The 21,426-nt window shown below is 37.3% G+C and overlaps 1 protein-coding gene across 1 annotated transcript in view; it reads left to right on the top strand.

Annotated features, from left to right (window-relative positions):
- The window catches only part of EFHC2 (EF-hand domain containing 2), a 168,706-nt gene that overhangs the window by 127,123 nt on the left and 20,157 nt on the right, over positions 1–21,426 (top strand). The window contains exons 12-13 of the mRNA XM_039851558.1: positions 8,633–8,830; positions 10,551–10,643. Of these exons, the coding sequence (XP_039707492.1) occupies positions 8,633–8,830; positions 10,551–10,643 (291 nt within the window). The remainder of the gene's footprint in view (positions 1–8,632; positions 8,831–10,550; positions 10,644–21,426) is intronic.

The raw sequence follows: 21,426 nt of genomic DNA, 5'->3' as shown, positions 1-21,426 counted from the left end.
TAGAAACAATGCCACCAACAGCAGAACCAATGACCTAAAAATCAAAAAGCTATAGCCTCAGATTATGCAAAGAGATAATGGATTAAATCTTCAGTGCTTTGAGGGGAAATAAATTGAGACAAGTTTTTTTTGTATATGAGGATAATATAAATGTTTTAAATCTTCAAGAAAAAATGTAATACGATTTTAATAAATTCCTCAAAGTAATACATTATTTTATTAAATTACTCCAGAAAATGAAGAGAAAAATCAAAAATTAAAAATTCAAGGGATGATCCCATCTGATCTCAGAAGCTAAGCAGGGTCGGGCCTGGTTAGTACTTGGATGGGAGACCACCTCGAAAGACCAGGTGCTGTAGATGTGAAAAATAAAAAGTAAGGGATTGTAAGCTGACAAGGTCCTTGCAATCTGTGAGGTCAACCAAGGGTTGCCATGCCTAAAAAAAATAAATAAATAAAATAATAAAAATTCAAGGGAGATATTATTTATATAAAAGTTTGAGAAAAGCCTATGAAATATCCAATAGCAGAAGTATGGTTTAGCATTTTGGTTTCAGAAGAATATGTGATAGCACAAAATATATTACTTAAATGGAAAAAGCAAACTATAAAATATGTTTACAACTATTAAGAAAGAAAACACAATTAAATACCCATACATTAAAAAAAAGACTGCGAAAAAGTGCACCAGAATGTTTACTTAATTGTATTTGGGTGGCGGGAGTGTGTATGGCTTTTCTTTTTTATTTTCCCTTGCTTTTTATATATTATCTCAATTCTCTATCATTAGAAATGTGTTCCTTTTATAATGGAGTAAAGCGAATACATTTTATATTTTAAAGTGTGTGTTCAGAAAAAATTAAGAATCTGGTTATATTTTTTGATATATTTTGATATAAGTAAGTCCTGAATTAATAAGTTGATTGTAAGCTCTTAGAGGGCACAGCCCTAATCTTGTGTTCAGCTCATTGTGTGATCAGCAAATACCTGTAGGCTTATATGGAGTTGCCCTCCATGCAAGGCACACTCCCATCCTCTCTTGTCACAAGGCTCAGCACGGCCTCTTAAACATCTGGCAACCAGTGAGAACGTTAAAAACAGAAAGGCTTAGTGAGGTTTGCTTGGAGACAAATAATCCCTGAACACCGGATGGGTGTAAATGAAAAGAAAGGTGATAGAAAGTGAATAACTTTGCTTGTAAATGAAATGAATATTCATTCCTTTCTGCCCACATTACAAGTTAAGCACCATCATCCAGACTTCCATTTGCTGTTACCAAAAAATCTTGATATGATTAAAAAAAAAAAACACTGTTGTCTTAGCTTGTTTAAATGCACATTGTACCAAACTGTAGAAGAATTATAGATGAGTGTTTTAAAGGGTTTCTAAAATTGTACCTCTATGAAGAATATTGTTAATAACATGCAGCAATTGCTCTTAACTACCTGAAAATATTTCATTTTGTTTGGCTACACTTAAATAGCTCCAAAGTCAAGTACACTAAAAGACATACTGAATTTCAAACTAAATAAATCAAAATTATCATGTACATTCCACTACATGTCAAAACGGGAAAAACCATAGTATTTGATGTGAAATGAAGATTAGAGCAGTAACAGAGAGAAATCTAGATGTTGCTTACATTTATTTGGAATAAGAAAACCGGGTCAATGATTTTCAATGCAGATGTACTTCTCTTTGAGAAAATATATCAAAAAATCAATTTATAAAGCAAATGACTTTGGCAGTAATTATTTATACTGTCAAGATTCTTTAGTTTCCAAAAAACTTATTTCAGGATTCAGTGTGCTTGCTTGTCATTAAGAACTTGACAGAAATTAGAGGAATTTAAATCTAAGGTGTTAGGTGCCATTGCCAAATAAAAATGACCAAAATTAAGGTAGGGTATCTTTATATGTAATAGAGAGTGAAAGGGGGCATCTCGTTTGATTTCTAAGAATTAAGCATTTGTGCAGCTTCTCAAATATATCCATTATATAAAGAAAGGCACACCTGGTGTTTATTATTTTATCACTTCAGAGTTAATCCTGGATATTACTATTTAAAACAAGTGTACTATTTTCCTTTTACTTTCTGCAGATAAATTCCACGATTTCATTCATCAAAAACATTTCACATTTTTTCAAAATTAACTTGCTTAAGAGAAGTAACTTCCAGTTTAATACAACTTGAAACTATCTCTGCTATGGAATGATGAAAATAATGAAAATTGCTATTGTTTATTGAGTGTTCATAGTTCCAGGCAGTATGCTATATGTTTTTCATACCTTGCTAAGTTAACCTTCATTTTCCTCTTATTCAGCAAACTATTTATTATAGAGTGTTTACTGTGTGCCAAAGGCTATTTAAGGTGTTGGGGATTCAGCAGTGAACAAAATAGACCAATAGCCCTGACCTTTGTTGAACTTCTCTTCCAGTGCAGGGATAAAGACAATATACAGAGTAAGAATATAAATGATATACTAGGCTGGAGAATGATGAATGCCACTGAGGAAAAGAAAGCAGAGGAGGGATTAGGGAATGACAGACTTCCGAAAGATCACACTTTTCAAAAGGATGGTCAGAGAAGGCCTCACAGAGACTATGACACTTGAGCAAATGAGAAGATGCTATACAGGAGGTGAAGGATCAAGGGAAAGAGCATTCCAGATAGAGAGAACAGCAAGTGCAAATACCCTGAAGTTGGAACATGCCTGGCTTATTTGAGAAAGAGCAAGGTGTGTGGTATGGTGGGTGCAGAGGGAAAGAGAGGGGATGAGGTCTGAGGGATAGCAGAAGGGAAGACATATCATGTCAGGTCTGGTAGGCTATCATGAGGCTTTTCATGAGACTTCGAGAGAGATGGCAAGCCCTCAGAGGGTTTTGAATGGAGACATGACATCTGACTTACATTTTTGTAGTATCATCCTGGCTCCTTTGGTAAAATAAAATTCTCTGAGGCAAATGGTCTTGGCCAATTTCACAGAAGGGGAACACAGGCTCAGATATGTTAAGTAATTTACCAGAGTTCCCATTAGCGAATTAGTGGGATTGGAATTTTAATCTAGAACTGTGTAATTTGAAAGCTCACACTTTTCTTACTAAACCACACCACCTCCTAATTGCAAGCAGGTTTGTGACCCAGGCTGGAGTAGATGATTTTCTTAGAGTCTGCAATTACCTTTTTTCCCCTTTTTTCTAGAGTTTCTTGGCTTCTATGGAGAGGTTACCATGTTGCACAACCCCAGGGGACACCATTTATACCATAAATATAAAGTGTACTCCCTGGAGGTGGGCAATGCCCAACCAAAGTGGCCATATGTAACGGCCTTTTTCTCCAGTGAGGTTGAAGAGCTTTGTAAATGGTTTTGAACTATGATTAGCCTGGTAGCAAAATCTGTTTGGTCATACATTTCTATTGGCCCCACTTTGATGTATTTTTCCATTTCTCCTCCCTCTGACACATATTCCACCAGCCGCCTCTTTCTCACTGTCTGCTGTCTGGGACCACACTAGGCTGGGATGTAAGTGATGGTAAGGCAGGGTTTTCTTCTCTGTATGGGCAGCTTAGGCCAACAAGCATAAGAGTAAGCCTGAGAGGGAGTATATAGGATGTGAACAGGGATGCCTGGCTACTGATTAGAGGAAGTGAAACACATTTTATTTGATGAATATAAAATTGAAAGAAATGATAAAGGGCACTATCTAATTGTCATGAAAATTATGACTTGGTTTAATTTAGGTTCAAGCAGATTTTCTTCTAAGCCTTAGATACCAAGGCTTATACTCTTGAGCCCTTGTTTACATTGAAACTAAATTTTTTCAGTTTGTATGTAAGAAAGTTCCCTAAGATTCAGAACTTTAAAATGAAGTTTTGATTTACCATTGCTTCGGTGGGTGACTTTAATGGAATTATGTTTTGTAAAACTGTTTAGTGCATTTCATATTTTAGAATTCTGCAGTTACCTCAGTATCCTAAAGCAGTTGGCATTGTGTTTTGGACTATTATGACTTTAATTACAAAAAACAGGGAAATCATGGTAGTGTCTCTTATAAGATTAGCTAAATAATATCATATAATCTATATAAAACTTTAGTGCCAGGAACATAGTGCAATGTTGGGTAAAGGCAAATGTGACTTGCCATTTGAATCTTTGAGATTAACAACAGTAATCACAGAACACCAGATACAAATGCATTTTTAAAAGCTGCTGTAATTTTATTTATTTCCCTTGAATGATTCATCAGGAAGTACTGAGATCAGACTTTGCTCTTAGACCTTATTTCAGATTCACTTTGAAGGTTTAGGTGAGGAAGGGCTATGTTTGATTGAAGTTGGCTTTATTTCTGTGGCTGCTGCTAAGCAAAAATGGAATATGTAGAAAACAAGTTGGTGAGTTAAACATAGAATTAAACATAGAATTACTATATGGCTCAGCAATTCCATTCCTGGGTATATATACCCAAAGAATTAAAAATAGGTGTTCAAACAAAAACTTGTACTTGAATGTTCATAGCAGCACTATTCACAATAGCCAAAATGAGGAAACAACCCAAATGTCTATTGATGTGTGAATAGATAAGCAAAATGTGGTATATTCATACCGTGGAATATTATTCAGCTATAAAAAGGAATCAGGTACTGATACATGTTACAACATGGATGATCATGAAAATACTATGCTAAGCAAGAGAAGCCAGACACAAAAGACCATACTGTATGATTCCATTTATATGAAATATCTAGAATTGGCAAATCTTCAGAGATAGAAAATAGATTACTGGTTGCCAGGTAGGGAGCGGGCTGGGGGAAGGAGTAAGATGAAGTGGCTGCTTCTTTGGAGTGCTGAAATGTTGTGGAATTAGATAGAGGTAGTGATTGCACAACATTGTGTATGTACTAAATGTCACTAATGGTAAATTTCATGTGTATTTTGCCACAATAAAATAATGGAGTGTGCTCCTTTTGAAAGGATTCCTAATTCATGGTGAAGTCCATTAAAAGTTAACAGGGTAGAGTGAGTCCTAAAGAAGGAGCACATGGCAAACAAGGGGGAAAGTAGTGGCAGCCACTTGAATATTAACAATAATAGGCTTACATTTCCTCTTGTGATCCCCAGTGCCAGGACCTGCCTTGCTTGGGCGCAGAGGCCACACCGGCAGCTGCTCTGGGGCCCCTGATGTTCTGCATGACTGAGGACAGTTTAAAGTCTGAGGCAGCTTGTTTGAAACTCTCGCATAAAGCCATAGAATACTGAGCTATTTAAAACGAAAGCATACAGAAACCCAGCAGATATAAATTTTAATTGCAATGAGGCCAGGATAATTTCATTTTATCCAATGAAAAGGAAAACAAACTTTTATGACCTGGTAGTGCTAAAAGAAGTTTAAAGGTGCATGGAAAGTTTCTAGTTATTGCCACACACATTCTTTTCCCTGTTCCTTGGGCTCATGCCATTTGTTCTTCTTCACACCATTTTCTACCCTCAAAAGGAAAAAGCTTTTAAGTGTTTTTTTTCCTTTGATGATGAAAGTAATGTTTGACTATTACATTTTTTTTTGAAGTAGATATTTTATATACATATAGAAATCTCAACAATCAGGGATAAAGCTATAGATATTTTGGCATGTATCCTTCCAGTCTTTTTTTCTATGAATATACATATAGTGGTATCTTTAGTTTTTCTGGAATCATACTGCATTCATCAACATAGCACAGACATCTTTTGCACTAATAAATACAGATCAACTGAACACTTTTCATGGTTGTATAGTGTTCCCTTTTATGCATGTGTCATGATCGATTATTCCATGACCAGTGTTCTAAATGAGCTGGGAGCTCTCCTTGGAGTCGTTTCTCTGTGGTCACTTAGTCTTCTGTCAGAGATGGTTGGCGACTCAGGGTTTCTGAATTTATTCTCTCTTATTTACACTGGTTAGTCATAGCCCACAAAACAGAGGTCATGGACAGTAAAGGGAATTAGAGGTCTGTATAAAATCAGCTCCGAACCTACTACCTTTAGGAAATTTTCCCTGACTGAGCCCCACTCCATCCAGTCACTCTCTTCTGTGTTCCAACAGAAGAGGGACACTATAGAATGCAGGAGCATAAGCTTTCATGACATTGGTCATATGCCTTAACATTTCTGGGCCTCAGTATTCTCAACTGTAAAATGGGGACAATATTTAAAATATACAAAGAACTCATACAACTCAATAACAACAAAAAAACAAATGGTCCAATCAAAAAATGGGCAGAGGACCTGAACAGAAGCTTCTCCCTAGAGGACATACAAATGGCCAACAAATATTTGAAAAGATGCTCAATATCGCTAGCTATTAGGGAAATGCAAATCAAAACCACAATGAGATACCATCTCACACCTGTTAGAATAGCTATAATCAACAGAACAAGTAATAACAAATGTTGGAGAGGATGTGGAGAAAAAAGAACCCTCATGCTTGTGGGACTGCGAATTGGTACAGCCACTATGGAAAACATTATGGAGGTTCCTCAAAAAACTAAGAATTAATCTACCATATGATCCAGCAATCCCTCTACTGGGTATTTACCCCAAAGACTTGAAAACTCATATCCATAAAGATATTTGCATACCAATGTTCATAGCAGCATTATTCACAGTGGCCAGGACATGGAAGCAACCTAAGTGTCCTACGATAGATGATTGGATAAAGAATCAGTGGTACATACATACAATGGAATATTACTCAGCCATAAGAAGAGATGAAATACTGCCATTTGTGACAACATGGATGGACCTCAAGATAATCATGCTAAGTGAAATAAGCCAGACAAAAAGCTGAAAACCACATGATATCACTTTTATGTGGGATATAAACCTAAAAGCAACAAACGAATGGGACAAACAAACAGAAACTCATGGACATGGACAATAGACTAGTGGTTACCAGAGAGGAGGGAGAAGGCGGGAGGGGAGAGGTAGATGGGGTAAAGGGGACAAATATGTGGTGACAGAAAGAAATCTAACTATGGGAGGTGAACACAGTATAAACATATATATGCCTTACTGTTAAAGTTTACGGCTAAAACTTATTGGATTTTGTTAACCAATGCCACCATAATAAATAAATAGATAGATAGATAGATAGATAGACAGATAGATAGATAGATAGATAGATAGATAGATAGATAGATAGTAACATGAACCAATAAAATAAATAAATAAATAAAATGGAGATAATAGTACCTACCTTCTAGGCTAAATAAGATGATCCATGCCAAAAGTACCTGGCAGCAGAGGACTGGCACATAGGTAGTACTCAACGAATGGCGTGGTTTCTTATTATTACTCAGTTTATTCAAGTGGCCCTCCCAGTTTGTGGTTTTGAGAACTCATATGTATGCTTGGACAGCTCAAATAGATTGTAGACTGAAAAGTTCACATGCCAAAGTGACTTTAGAGTGTTTTCCACACCATGAGCCTCCGGCCAATATGACTAATTGGTTATCTGACCTAAACTGCCTTGCTGCAGTTGTGGGATCTTCCTGGTTGAATTTGACCTTCATTTCCCATTTAAAAAGGCAAAGCAAAGCAAAACACAACGAAAACTCCAGAAACCCCGAGAAGTGGATGTAGGTGAAATGCAGTTCCTTCAGATAGGTCAACATCATAGTTGTGAGCTTTCCTACACTCTTAAGGAAATTCTTGACTAGGAGAACTTAGAATTATTAAATGATAGTGGTAATGACAAGAAATATATAAAAGAACTAAAAGCCATTATTCTGAAAGACCAGTCTATAGCAGAAGAGAAAATAAAGACTTGTATTCCCTCTTTTATTCATGATTTTCAGGAACTGAATTATTTCCAGTAAATAAATTTTCTAGATGGTGGAAGCTTATTCATTTAACTGCTCTAACAGTTTGTATTTTAACTATTTTGATATAATGATTTCTAATGCATGCTGCATGGTTTATAACTTTCATATAGAGAAAAAAACAATTCAGGCAATTTGTTAGGCTTTGAATTCTTATCATTAATATGTTATTGTTGTTATTTTTTTTATGTCTGCCAAATAATCTCAATGTCATTTGCCTTCTAAAGACTCAGACAACTGTACCCTTACACAGCTCTTTTCACTTTTCACTTTTTCATTTTTTTTCTCATTGGCAGGGTGTGTCAGTTTTTACTACAGAAATGTGCATAATTGCTTTTCCCATCTCCAAAATATCTTTCTAATTTACTGAGTTATAAATTTTATACCCTGGGAAACCAGAACCCTAAGTCTGTTACTATTTTGTGTAAAATAAGATTAATAGGCATTGAATGAAATCATATATTTAGTGATAGGTTTTTTGACCATTCAAGGACTTAAAAAAATTTACTTCCTGATTGCAGGCTGTTATCTGGTAGAAGTTTGACTCTGGGCAAAATGCCATTTTATTTATAAGCTATATTACTTATGGTTTTCCACTCAAGCACTGGTGTCTTCCTGTTGCTCATAAGTAGAGAAATTAAAAATTATACATCTTCTATGCTAATGGAATTTTGGATTTTTTTTATAAAATGGGATTTTGGGTATTTTTAGTAGAAAGAGAAGTAAAATATTCTTAGATATAATTTCATGAGAGTTTTTCCCTTTTCTTTACAGAGACATAGTGATGACTATAACTGTTGGGAAACTGATAGAACAAGAACTCGTAACCATTGCACGTCACTATGGGGTGCCTGAGGACCCATGTCCAGATACTAATATCCTAATTGCAATGGCCCACGAACAGCTTAAGAAAAATTTTTTTGAGAATTTTGAAAGACTCATTTATAGCTGTGTGTATCAAGATCGAGAAAAGTACGCTTTCATTTTATTGATTCTAATAAATCATTTAAGTTTCTGTGAACCTGAGTAATGAAAGAATTTATATTTAATCAAAAAAGGCAAAAATAAAATTGACATTGTCTCATCATACTACACTGTTTAGCAAAGCCACCTTAAATCATTTTTGAAGAGTATCTGGGTAAAAATATTTCATAGTAATGGTAAGCTTTGTTTGTTGATGGAATAAGGGAAAGCCCTGTATCTTCAAAAGAATAGGATACCCCTTGGCATTTTCTTTTAATTGGTTTCTAGAAGATTTCAACTTAAACATAGTGAATTAAGATGTTAGAAGGTTTAATTATGAGATGTCTTCTTAAATTATTTTAGTGATGATTGGGATTTATAAATGTGACTTTTATAATATACAGTACAGGGAATTAGCAAGTAAACTTTCCATAGAATTTCTTTAAAATTATTTCTTGAAAGTAATGAAGCTTAGCATAATCTATTTCTAGTACATTTATCATGTTCGTACTGAGCTTTATTAAGTCACCATTATAAACAGCTGGAGCCCATCTTAATGTTTTGGTGTTCATTTTACTCACAGACCTGATAGTGAGGATGGGTGGGAGTACTCATCTGGAGTTAGATAATCTTAGTTCTAACTCTAGCTTCTAATTTTGTTACTACACAACACTGCTATCTCTCTTCTGCATGACCCTTTCCCTTATCCCCAAACTTGAAGTCTGTACCCAAGTGGCCAGCTTCATACCCTAAATATCTTTGAAGGTCTTATAGTTTATCTTAATAGTGAACATGATTTTTTTCCTAATCCATATATATCCTCATGAGTTTTTATAAAGATGGTATTTTCTCTTGAATCTTTAAGCTTACCTGAGCCTCCCGGAGGATGTGTAACCTAAGCTTTGCTTGATCCTGGCCCTTCCTTCTACCCTGGTGGTAACCCTTCTCCAGGGTGAAAAGTGCAGCCCTCCTTCACTAAAGGAATACCTCTTGGGAATAATGGGGCTGCCTGCTCAGACAGCTCTGAGGTTCTTCTAGATCTTATAAGCTTTAATTCTAGACATAAATATTCTCCCATCATTTTATAACTTCATTGCAAAGAAAGAAGCCCACTTTCTTTCCTGTTGGTTCTAATTTTGCCTGTTGCCTGAAAGAACATTGGCTGAGTTAGAACATTGAGCAAGCATTTCTGTGTCCCCAGCAGGCTGGGAAAAATTGCTATTGGGCTGCTCTGAAGAAACCATCTGACAAAAGTGAGGTGAATGTTAAAGCCCCAGTTGGGACTTCTAGGTTGTAAGGTTCGGGTCCAAGGAAAAGACTAGAAAAATACTCTCAAGTCATATAATACTTGTGTCGGAGGCTCTAGATGCCTGTCAAAATAAGAGATGTTTTCAAATATCAGAACCATTTTTGACTAAGTGGTCAAGAATGCAGATCGATTGCTTAGAGCGACACTCATGGCTGCAGCCTTAATAGGCCATACTATCACCAACCAAGAATCTGAATCTTGATGGAAAAGCCTTTGTAAGAACAGAATCTGGTGACTTCTGAAATGCAAAAGTTGATGAAATACAATGTGACTTTTTCTTTACTGTGAATTCCAATACCAATTTTCATGCTTATTTCCATGTACGCATTTTTGAACACTATGTATTTTCTTTCCTATTTTGCAATTATTACTTGAGAGACCCCAAATATATAAAAGCTAATTTATTTTGTTTTAATCCAGAAAAAAAGTATTACCCAGCAAAGACATCAAAAGGCTGTGCAAGTCCTCCAGGTTACCTTTGACTGATGATCTTCTAGGATCCTTACTGTCCAAGTAAGTGAAATCTGTACCTTTCATGGGAATTGTCCTGCATATTTTTGTTTGCGGGACTTCCTGGTTTTACATTTACCTTAAATTACCTTTGATTTACCCTTGACTGTTTTCATTATATTATTGATGACACACCTTTATTTAACTGTTACAAAAGAAAAAGTTATGATTTTGGATTTTATGAATTTTTTAGCTTTACAAAAAGTGCTTACTTGAAAGCTTTAAAAATAGGATTCGGTTTAGAGAATTTTTTGCACATAAATTCTCTAATTTGGGAACTGCATAAACCAACCCATGTTATATAACATTCTTAAAGGAACATTTTTCAATCAATCATTACAAAAGAATATAGAGGATATATATATCCCTTAAAATGAAAACCCTTTCTTTTATGACTCTATAACATTTTATCTTTTTAACATTAAGACACAATTGCATAGATACAGATTCCTGGAATAAAATGAAAATATACAACTTCACTGGCTATGATGACATTAGATGTAAAATTAAGGACAGATTTTCTGAAGCAGTAGTTCCTGATGGCTAAAGGCATGCCGTAGTAGGACCTAGTGTTATTAGTACAGGACTCTATCTTGCTAGAGCACCAGATGTAAAACATAGAGATTATGATGTCGCAAAAGGAAAGCATGGTTTCCTGCTTTCTAAAACATAGCACTTCTCCTGTTGAACCTGACTTTTGACTTCCCGGCACCACCCTCCTAACCACCCAGGCTCTGGTCATGTTTTATGCTTCCTATGGCATTACTCCAGCCCCTCCCCTCACGTACTTATCTTGATAATTATGACATTTTGGGCTGTGTGCTAGCCATTGTTATCTTTACTTTGAATACATTATCTCAGTTACTTTGTGAGAACAACTTGGTAAGGTGAGAACTATTATCTTCCTATTTTGCATAAGGACGCTGAAATTTAGAGAGATGAGGTATTTTGCTGCAAGTCATATAGTCTAGCAGAAGAGCTGTGACTTAACCCCTAATCCTCTCAAATGCACACCCCACCATTTTGAATTATTGTCCAAATAGACAGTAGATTGGAATATCTTGATAGTTCTACGTCCTTTCTATTGCTTGCATCCCCACTCTCTCTTCTCCATTTCCACTATTTTCACTCTTATTCTGACCCACATTTCTTCTTGATTATTTCAGGGCCTCCATGTTCTTTCTTTCACTAGTCTCTAAATTTTAAAATCCATCTTTATATACAAAATTTAAATACCTCTTAAGAGCACAAATGTTGTAGTGTCACTGTTCTACTCACAAACCTTCTGTACCATCTCCGTGCTCGCTAAAGAAAGACAAAAACTCCTTAGCTTTGAATTACTTCTCTCCCTTCTCCATCGTGGAGCTTAGGGTTGTCAGTTGGAGCAGTATTCTCAATCAGGGGCTAGAATAGGGAGTCTTCACGTGAGACAAAAGGAGAAAGCAAAGGGACATATAAAACTAAATCACATGTGGGAGAACTTAGGATCAAGGTGTCAGGAGGTGAATCAAGAAGAGGGCCAATTCAGTTGCATGTATATGTGCATTGGATTGATGTGAGGGTTACTTTCTAGACTGTGAGCTCTATTTGCTTTTATTTGCAGCATTGTGAGGGATACCTAGGTTATCCTGGTGTAAAGGACCTGAGATAAAGTATGCAGACCTAGGAGTCAGGGTTCTTCAAAGTTACCACATTCCCAAAGCTCTCCTCATTCCCAATAGTCTAGCCAAATGGGCCAGTTTACATTTCACATGGATACCTCCTGCATTTCCACTTTTTTTACCTTTTCTCTTACTATTTTTTCAATAGAAAATAGCTTCCAATTTTCTTTATTTGCTGAAAGCTTGCTTTTCCTTTAATACTCATTTCAAGTAGCACCACATTTCAAGAAGCTTTCTTGGATATGCTTGGCTGACAGTGATTATCTCCTCCTAAGGATTCTTACAACACTATGTTTCTCTTTTTGTCCCTCACCTTGTAATCAAGATTTGTGACTTGATGTTTGATCTATTCAGATGCAGAGACCTACTTCTAACCTGTTTTATTTACTGCCTATAAACAAAGAGTATGTTGTTACATCTTGACAATTTTACCCCTACCTTGTCTCTTATATTCTTTGAATCTACTTTTACTAGCTGTTTGATTGTGTACAAGATTTTTTACCTGCCTGAAGCCCAGATTCCTTACCTCTAGAATGAGATAACAATACATGCTTCCTAGTGGTTCTGAGGATGAATTGAGATAACATAAAGTGCCCAGCACAGCAGCTGGTACTAAGGACTGATTGGGGACTAGGAAAGAAGTTTAAGTCAAGACACACACTCTGACTAAGAAATGAACTGGAAGAAACCTGTGTCCTTCTAAATAGAGGAAGTCTTATTTGTAACAGTTGGACCTGAATGCCTTTCATATATTAAGCTGTCTTTTAGTCAGGAAGCTGAGGATGTTTATTCGATTATCTCTTGATGGCTTTGAGGATGAGTTATCCTAGAAGGTCCAGAATGTGGGAGCCTGGGCTCTGGAGGATCTAGATGTTTCTTATCCAATATTGGGGCCACCAAGTCATCACCCTCTCATTCTCTCAGCAGAGTGTTTTGTCTTTGCCTTTACAATTTGAAATTAAAGGCAGAAAGACTATTCCACAACATGCTTCAAAGTTGTCCCAGTCTCAGAACACATCTGCCACTTAGACCAGCTTAGCTTCGAAGAAGTCATCCCTCTGAGTCACTAAGTAGACCATGTTCAGTCTAACTTTGCCTCTAATTGTGCAATGACCCTTCTCTACACTCAGGGGAAACTTCAGACTAATCAGATTAGAAAATGTCTCATTCCCATTCTTCTCTCCCTCCAATGTGCCCTGACATGATTTGGGTCACATGCTTGGTGTTTTGCATCATCTTCGCAGATTCCTTTCACAGACTGCCCTAATTCCTAATGGGCCCATCAGCCTGCAGCTTGCATTTATATTCTGCATTCTTATTGTTCCCCACAGACTCCACAGGGCTTTCCAGAGCCTTGACCAGACTCGCTTTCTGCACAGCCCTCCTATGGCACACTAAACCAGAGCCCCTCTGGCGTCTACAGTCTCCCGTGGGAGGCAGGCATGGAGTTTGTTGAGGAGTTTGTTGATTTGGTTTAATGCACACTCTGCCCAGGGGCAGTTTTACCTGCCTTGGGATAGAGCTGGACAGCTGTCGAACAGCCATATAGCCCTGAATTTATATCAGGAGATGAAAAACAATATGGCTAAAGGTTTGAATGCTTCTTTTCACCCAGGGATTGTTACCCATGTGTTTCTCCTGACCCCGTGTTTTCGTACTAAGATTTCTCCTCTACTCCATTTCCATTTCTTGTGATTTAGTAGGCATTTTCCTTATTAGCACAACTCAAGCTGGAATCAGGGTTTCAAAATTTTTCTACATCCTGATACCCCAGACCCCATTACTTTATTCTGTGGTAGCTGGTAGGAGGTCACCTTACTTAGAAATGAAGTCATTTCACTAATGCACAGAGCATCAGATTTAAATGTGCTATGTCGCGATACTATTACGCATTAATAATAGGAGTAACACTCTGTATTGACATAGTGCCAAGGGCCCTAGAATATTTTATAAATCCTTGAGCATATTAAAAGGAACATTTTAGTTAGTGGTAGATATGATTCCTCATTTCATAAATGCAAACATTAAGGTATAAGAAGGCTCTCTTAGTGAAAGAGTGTGCTTTAGGTCAAGATGAGTCTCTAATGGAATTAGAATGACAACTCCCTAAGATACCCTAAATCTTTGTTCCTATCTGAGCTCCTAAGGGTAGGGACTATGTCTCATTCATCTTTGCAGCCTCAGAGACTTGTCTTATGCTAGTATGCTGGGCAGGGGGAGAAAAACATGGGTTTGATTTCCACCAGGCCTGCATCTGAAGTCTGACTGTACTGGTGCCTGCCCATATGATCCTTGTAAATTGATTCAACCCCTCTGAGCTTTCCTTTGGATATTAGTATTTCCACAGTACTAATAAGAGATTCTGGTTCTCAAATCATAAGAGTGTAGAGGGTATTCTGAGGTCATTCCATTCTGTGTTCCTTGTGGGACTGGGGAGTAGAGGCATCCTCCTACCCTAATTGCAGCCTTCTGAATCGAGACTTAGAATAGCTGGAAATTCAAGTGCAACTCATTCCCCAGCAGCTCTGCCCCAAGCTAGTTTTTTATGGCTGGCTTTGGGCTCCATGGAATGCCTTAGAATTGGCCTCCCAAGAGAGCTGGTACCTCATCCAGAAATATCAGTTAAAATGAAAAACGTTTACAGGGCTTTAAAATCATCTCATTATACTCTACCCAGTCTTGCCCTCTGCCCCTCTCCCAGAGGCATGGCTTGGGCTCAAGTGATTTCACCCAACAATACCTGGCAGTGAATCTGAGGGTCAAGGGTTGAGCCATGTGGCAGCTATTGTTGCAGTGCTTGGTGTACTGGGAAGTTTTTAGAGAGAACCCCTCCCCCACACACACACATGCACACACTTTCTGTCTTTTCAAATATAAGGTGATTTGTAGTTTAAGAAATTTTTAAAAATCCAAAATCATGTAGACCAATAGAGAATTGACCTTGTGTATAGTCCATACTCGGCAGCTATAATCCGCCTCACTGAGGCAATTTGTGCTAGGATCACAATTGGAATGTAGAGGTCTGGCTACTTGAGATAACCAGTTACTCAATGACATCTTCCCAAGTTCTATGTTTTTATGTCACGATAGTGTAGTGTCCCAGAGCTCCACTTTTTTCCTCAAGTGTCTGGTTTTTAAGAATCTCACCAGGTGTTTCAATTTTACCTCTAGGATGGCTGGGTAATGAACTGAAACCAAATACAACTGAGTCAAAAATATGTCTTCATCGCCCTCCCCACCTTCCAGCCATGGTGATGTAGCTAGCCCATTCCTCAAAGTTAGGAGATGGCCTTTGCAGCAGAGGGAAATGCATGTTGGTCTTCAGCAAAATACAGCTGCTGTTGGGCCTTTTCCCTCCACAGATGGTGGAAATAAAAAATTTCAGTATTATTCTCCATGGCAAGGAGATGGATAGCTTCTGCAGTTTTCAAGCCATTCATCATTTTTGGGAGAGGGAGCAAGAACACCCGTCAAGTGACACATTAGACTCGCTTCTAAGAACTCTCACCAATAAGGCATTGGGAAACATGTTTGGGGGTCATTAGTATCTAGAGAAGAACCAGAGAAATTGCCTTCCCTCTCTCTTCTTCCACAAACACGTCCCTTAGTTTGTGTAGGGAAGGAAGTGGTGGCTTGCCCAAGTATCAGAGGGAAAGAAGAATTTATGGAGGTTTTAGGAAAACACTTTAACACTGTAAGCTGGGACTTTAAAGTACAAAAGCTGACTTCTTTAACAAGCATAGAAACACTTAAAAGCCAGAATTAGTGTTGCTCTTTAGAGTGGTCACCCTGGAAGGCTGTGCACTGATTCTAACAATGTTGTCGCAGAAAATTCTTCAGAATTGCCTTCACAGCCTTTTCAAAAGAATTTTATCCAGAGTGGCAAATCATTGTCTTTTGACCATGGATCAGAGTCTTAGAAAGAGCCAAATGTTTGGAGAGGAGCAAAGTAGAGAATTCAAGTGGAGAATCATGATGCCAAAACTTGTGATTAGAAGCACAGCGTGGAGTAAGGTGATAAATTTTCTCTCCAATTCATAATTTGAAAGGATGGATAGGATTTGGTGCAGGGAGGACTCCATGACAGGTGAATGGGGAGATAATACTCAGAGTGTAAGTATAGGCACTGACCTACTTGTTCTCACTCCCCTAACAGTCAAGCCTTTTTCCATCTCTGAACTGCTTCCCTTTGTCTCCCTCTCCTCCAACCTAGGCTATTTTTAGAACTGGTGCTCTCCCTTGTTTCCTAGTCTTCTCCCTCTCACATCCTCATCTAACAGTGGTGTATATTGGATACAGTATATATTATAATAGCAGATGAGGGCATGAAAAATCTCATTATATCAGTGGTCCAGGGGAGGAAGCTGTGGCAGAATTTTCGAGCAGGGAGGAAGACTGGGAGACTAATTTCTCATCAACACTCTCCCAACTCGTAGCTCTCCTTCCTCTTTCCAAGTCTGACTTGTATGAGTTTACTACCTTGAAAAGCATGTTTCAAGATCTCAAATCTACTTTTTATACTTAAAAATTTTTTATATTAAACTGATAGATGTTCATAGTAAAAAAAAAATCAAATCATTCTAAAAAGCTTATTCCAACAAAAGTAATTTTCAGCCCACATCCCTCCCCACCTCCCAGACCCATTCATAAGAAGCAGCCACTTTCAGCCCTTCTAGCTGTTTCTTCAAACATTTAAATAGCATGCATCTACCATATTTCTGTGTTTCTCGTTTTTAGACACTGCTACTAACTTCCTGCTAGGATGCTTGAGAATTTAGCATAATGTTGATTCCCATTATTGTTCTTTTTGGATGCTCTTAGGATATTCTTTTTATTCCCACTGTTCTGGAAGTTCAGGATGGGGCCTTATGTTGTGGAGTATTAGCATGTGATGTGTGTGTGTTGTGTGTGTGTGTGTGTGTGTGTGTGTGTGTGTGTCTGTCTATCTGTCTATACGGATTCAATGTGCATAACACTTTATGGACTTTTCCGATCTGTAGGCCTTGTTCTTTGGTTCTGAGAAATTGTCTATTAATTTTTAATAATTTCCTCCCTTCCATTTTCATTTTTCTTTTATGACAACTCCTGTCATTAAGATTTTAGATCTCCTGAATTTGGATCTTTTCTCTCCCCAATTTTCTTTGTCATTATGATATAGTTACTAAGGTATTTCCTTAACTTTATATTCCACACTTTGTACTGTATCTATTGACTACTATCATATTTTTGATTCCAAGGACACAGTTTTAGTCTGAATGTTCCTTTTTTGTAGTCTTCTGTTCTTTTTTCATGAATGTAATATATCCTCTTACCTTACACCTTTCTTTTTTCTACCTGAATTGTCTTTGTTTCTCTGATCCCTTTTTTTTTCCTGTTGCCATTTTAGCTTCTGGCCTTAATGCTGGAAGCTTTGGGGGATGGATCTTGTTGATTGGTGGGTTTCACTGCATGAGTCACCTACTAGCCCTCATTTTCATTAGGTAATCCCTAGAAACTAGAATCTGGAGATCTTTCTGGGACCATTCAGAGTATTGAGAGAAGAATCCTATCTTTTCCTGCTGGAGCAAGAGATAAGATGGGATGGGGGAAAAGGAGGAGAATTTAAGCATGGCTACTGGTGTTCTGCAAATAGGAAAGGGGAAGGAAGGGAGCTGAGAGGTCCAAGTTCAATGCCCTCCATTGTGCTTTATCTCCCCAAGACTGAAACTTCTTTAGTTGAATTTCTCTGGAGAACAAGCCTCGCACACCTACAGAGAACAATACAGTGTAGAGGAAGGTACTTGAGCTCCGGCTGCTCTTTTATTCAGGCTTTCAAACAGTCCTTGTTTTCAGTCCCACACCTATCCCTGCCTTGGAGTCTGCAAGGGCACCTGGAGTCTGCAGTAGCTGAGCCTCTCAAGAGTTTTGTGGGCCACACTGGTTAGTCTTTAAGTGCCTCCTGCCTCCACCATAGACATTTAGAATTCAGCTTCCCTTCCTCAGCTCTGCCCTTGGCCTGTTTTCCACCTTGCAAAAGATTTTGATATCTCTTGTCTATTCTTGTCTTATTTCCATTTATCTTTGTCATTGTGGATTATTACCCATTTTTATTTATTGTCATTTTGGTGAGATTTTGGTGAAAAAGGGAGATAAATATTTGTGATCAATCTATCATGATTTCCTGTAACTCTATCGACTTCCCAAGAGCAAATAATTCTTCCAAGAAGCATTAGCTAGTTTTATCCCTTTTAATTGAAAGATTTTTTGTTCTTACTTCCTTGCTCCTTTTGGGGTGATTTCCATACCCATGGAGATCCTCTAAGACAGAAATGAAAAGAAAAACTTGGAATATTATACTTCATTAGGTCAACTCTTCCCTGAGCCTGGCTCTGAGACTTTAGAAAGATTAAATCTTTCAAACATTTTTCCTCAGAAAGATTTTATACATCAGTTCTAAGCTGTGTACTCCTTGATTTACAACTTTTAATCTTTCCTGAACATCATTTTATTTGGGAACATCCTTCCCAAATATCCTTTGAAATAGATACATTGAGTCTGACATATCATAAGTTAGGCAAGGAAGAAGGCTGGGGGCCCAGGAGTAACAGGCAAGCATGAATAAATATTGGACTTATTGGTAATATGGTCTGATAATAGGACCTCAAATGGTGACTTCCAGAAATTTTTCTGTAAGTTCCAATGCCATCATCCAGAGAAAATGAAGATTCGGGAATGGGGACTCAGATCAGAGGAACTTTAGGGAAGCCTTTCTGAGGAAGCAACATTTGAGTTGAGACTTTTCAGACAAAGAGACCAGAAGGTGCAAATGCCTTTCATTTCTGGGAACAATCTTGGTATTCTCAGATAACAAGAAGGCTAGTGTACCTGGAACATTGTGAACAGGGAGTTTTCAGATGAGATCAGAGAGGTCAGCAGTGACCAGAATACATAGGGTCTTATAAGCCTTAATAAGGAGTTCAGCTTGTGTTCTAAGTGGATCAGGAAGCCATTGGAGAGTTGCAAGCAAGGAATTCATTGATGTGATATGTGTTTTAGAAGGATCATTTTGGTGGAGGATTGTCTGCAACAAGATAAGAATAAAAGCAACTAAAATCAAGATACAAAGCTATCACTGTAATGCAAGAGAGATAGTGGCTTTAAATTAGTGAATAGTAGAGGAGTTGGAGAAAAAGAGATTTGTGATAGGCTATGGGGTAGAACCCACAGGACTGATTAGTGAATTGTATGTGAAGGGTGAGATCTGATGTGATCCTGGATCTGTTTGATAGTCTTTTGTCTAGTTCCCAAATTACTGGAATATTATACTTCTGAAACCTCTAGGGTTAAATAAGTGCTTCCTGTAATTGATGTAATAGGGATTTACTGATGATTAATTCATACTGTAGGAACAGATAGAGAAACTTACTTCATTGGTAATCTCGTCCAATCTCCCAGTCTGGTGCTTTAAATACCATCTATATGCCAATGACTCCTGCATTTCTATTTTCAACTTGAACCTTTTCTCTGAACTTCAGGCTCATATACCCAACTGCTCATTGTCCGTCAGAATGTAACATATCCAAAACCAAACTCCAGATCTTTTCTCCCAGTCTGGAGCCCTTGCAGTATTTCCTATCTCAGTTAGGGCAGCTCTGTTTTTCCAGTTGCCCAAGCAAAATTTTTGGAGTTGTCTAGAATTCATTCATTCATTCATTCATTCATTCATTCTCTCTTTTCCCCTCCTTCCCCGCTTCCCTCTCTCTCCAATCTTTCAAGAATCCTACATTCAAAATATATTCAGAATTAACCAGTTTTCACTGCCCTCCATTGCCACCAATATCATCTAAGCTGTCATTATCTTTCATCTGGATTACTGCAAAGGACTGCTAATTGCCTTGCCATTTTGGCCTTGCTCCTACATTCTTTTCTCAGTATATCAGCCGGAGTGATCTTTAGAAAATATAACTTAGATCCTATTACGGCTCTGTACAATGTGCTCATTGGCTCTTAGTTTTCCTCAGTCTGAAAGTCAAAGGCCCTTCATGATCTCATTTTCTGACCTCAGCTCCTACTAAAGAGTATTAGGGAATACTTTTCTTCAAAGACTCCATGCTAAATGAAAGTTTCTTACAAAACGTCTTTAATTGATTGAGTTTTAGTTCTTCTCCCAAAACACACACAAAATAAAGGACATAATGGTCCTGCATTTTGGCTACAAATATTTCCGTAAACAAAGCATGTTCTTTCAAGGAGTTCAAATGACAAGTGAGCCAAAATTCAGAGGATAGACAGTGGTAGTGGGAGCATATTGGAGTTGTATCCCAGTATCCTTGGCCAAAGAAAATGTACACAAAAGAATTACTGAATTCCCTTTCCCCTCTTCCAATCACTGTTTACTCTACTTTGTTTAGATTGATGGGTCTATGCCACTTTATCTTGTAACATTTAATTTATTGCTCCTAATTTTTATTAGTTTATAAATATGAGTTATTATTTTCTTAATATTTTGAGAAAAATGAGAAAAATCTTTTGACCGATTATGAGTATGTTGTTTTTCTACTTTTATCATCTCTGAGTTTTCTTATAATTATCCTCCATTCATCCTCGCAATAGTAACTTGTGCACCTAACTTACTAGTTGGAGGAGTGTGTTGATTTGGAGGTTTCGAGAGAAAGGCAGGAGCCTAAGGCAGGATGGAACAGTGCCTTAGTGACCACTTTTGTGTCACATGACCAGTATATATTTAACCTTAAAAATAGGCAGAATGTGGTGAAATTCGGAATAAGTGGTATTGAGGTATTACACAAAGTATTTTGTTTGTGTGTAGGTCATTATAGCAATTGTGTTGATATTACTGGGTCTTAACAGCCAAAACTCTATTACGGTTAAGGATGAATTTATGTCAATGTACATAATTAGGAAATAGTAGTCAAATAGATTTATTATTTTTTTTAATTTAATATATTTATTTAAATCACCTCACTTTTTACATGGGATGCTTCATAGTATTACCAAATGGAAAAATCTGAATCACTTGCTGTTAATGGAAGGTAACTATAAAAATAAATATAATGAACCCAAACTAATGTTATTAAAGTCTACCTAGATTCTGTAACCTGAGACATGTTTTATAGATTTATTATTTT

Source organism: Pteropus medius, unplaced genomic scaffold (genome assembly GCF_902729225.1).
Source record: "Pteropus medius unplaced genomic scaffold, Ma_sr-lr_union100, whole genome shotgun sequence".
NCBI classification, from domain to species: Eukaryota; Metazoa; Chordata; class Mammalia; order Chiroptera; family Pteropodidae; genus Pteropus; species Pteropus medius.
Note: the sequence above shows the minus strand (reverse complement) of the source record. Positions and strands in the feature narration are given on the sequence as shown.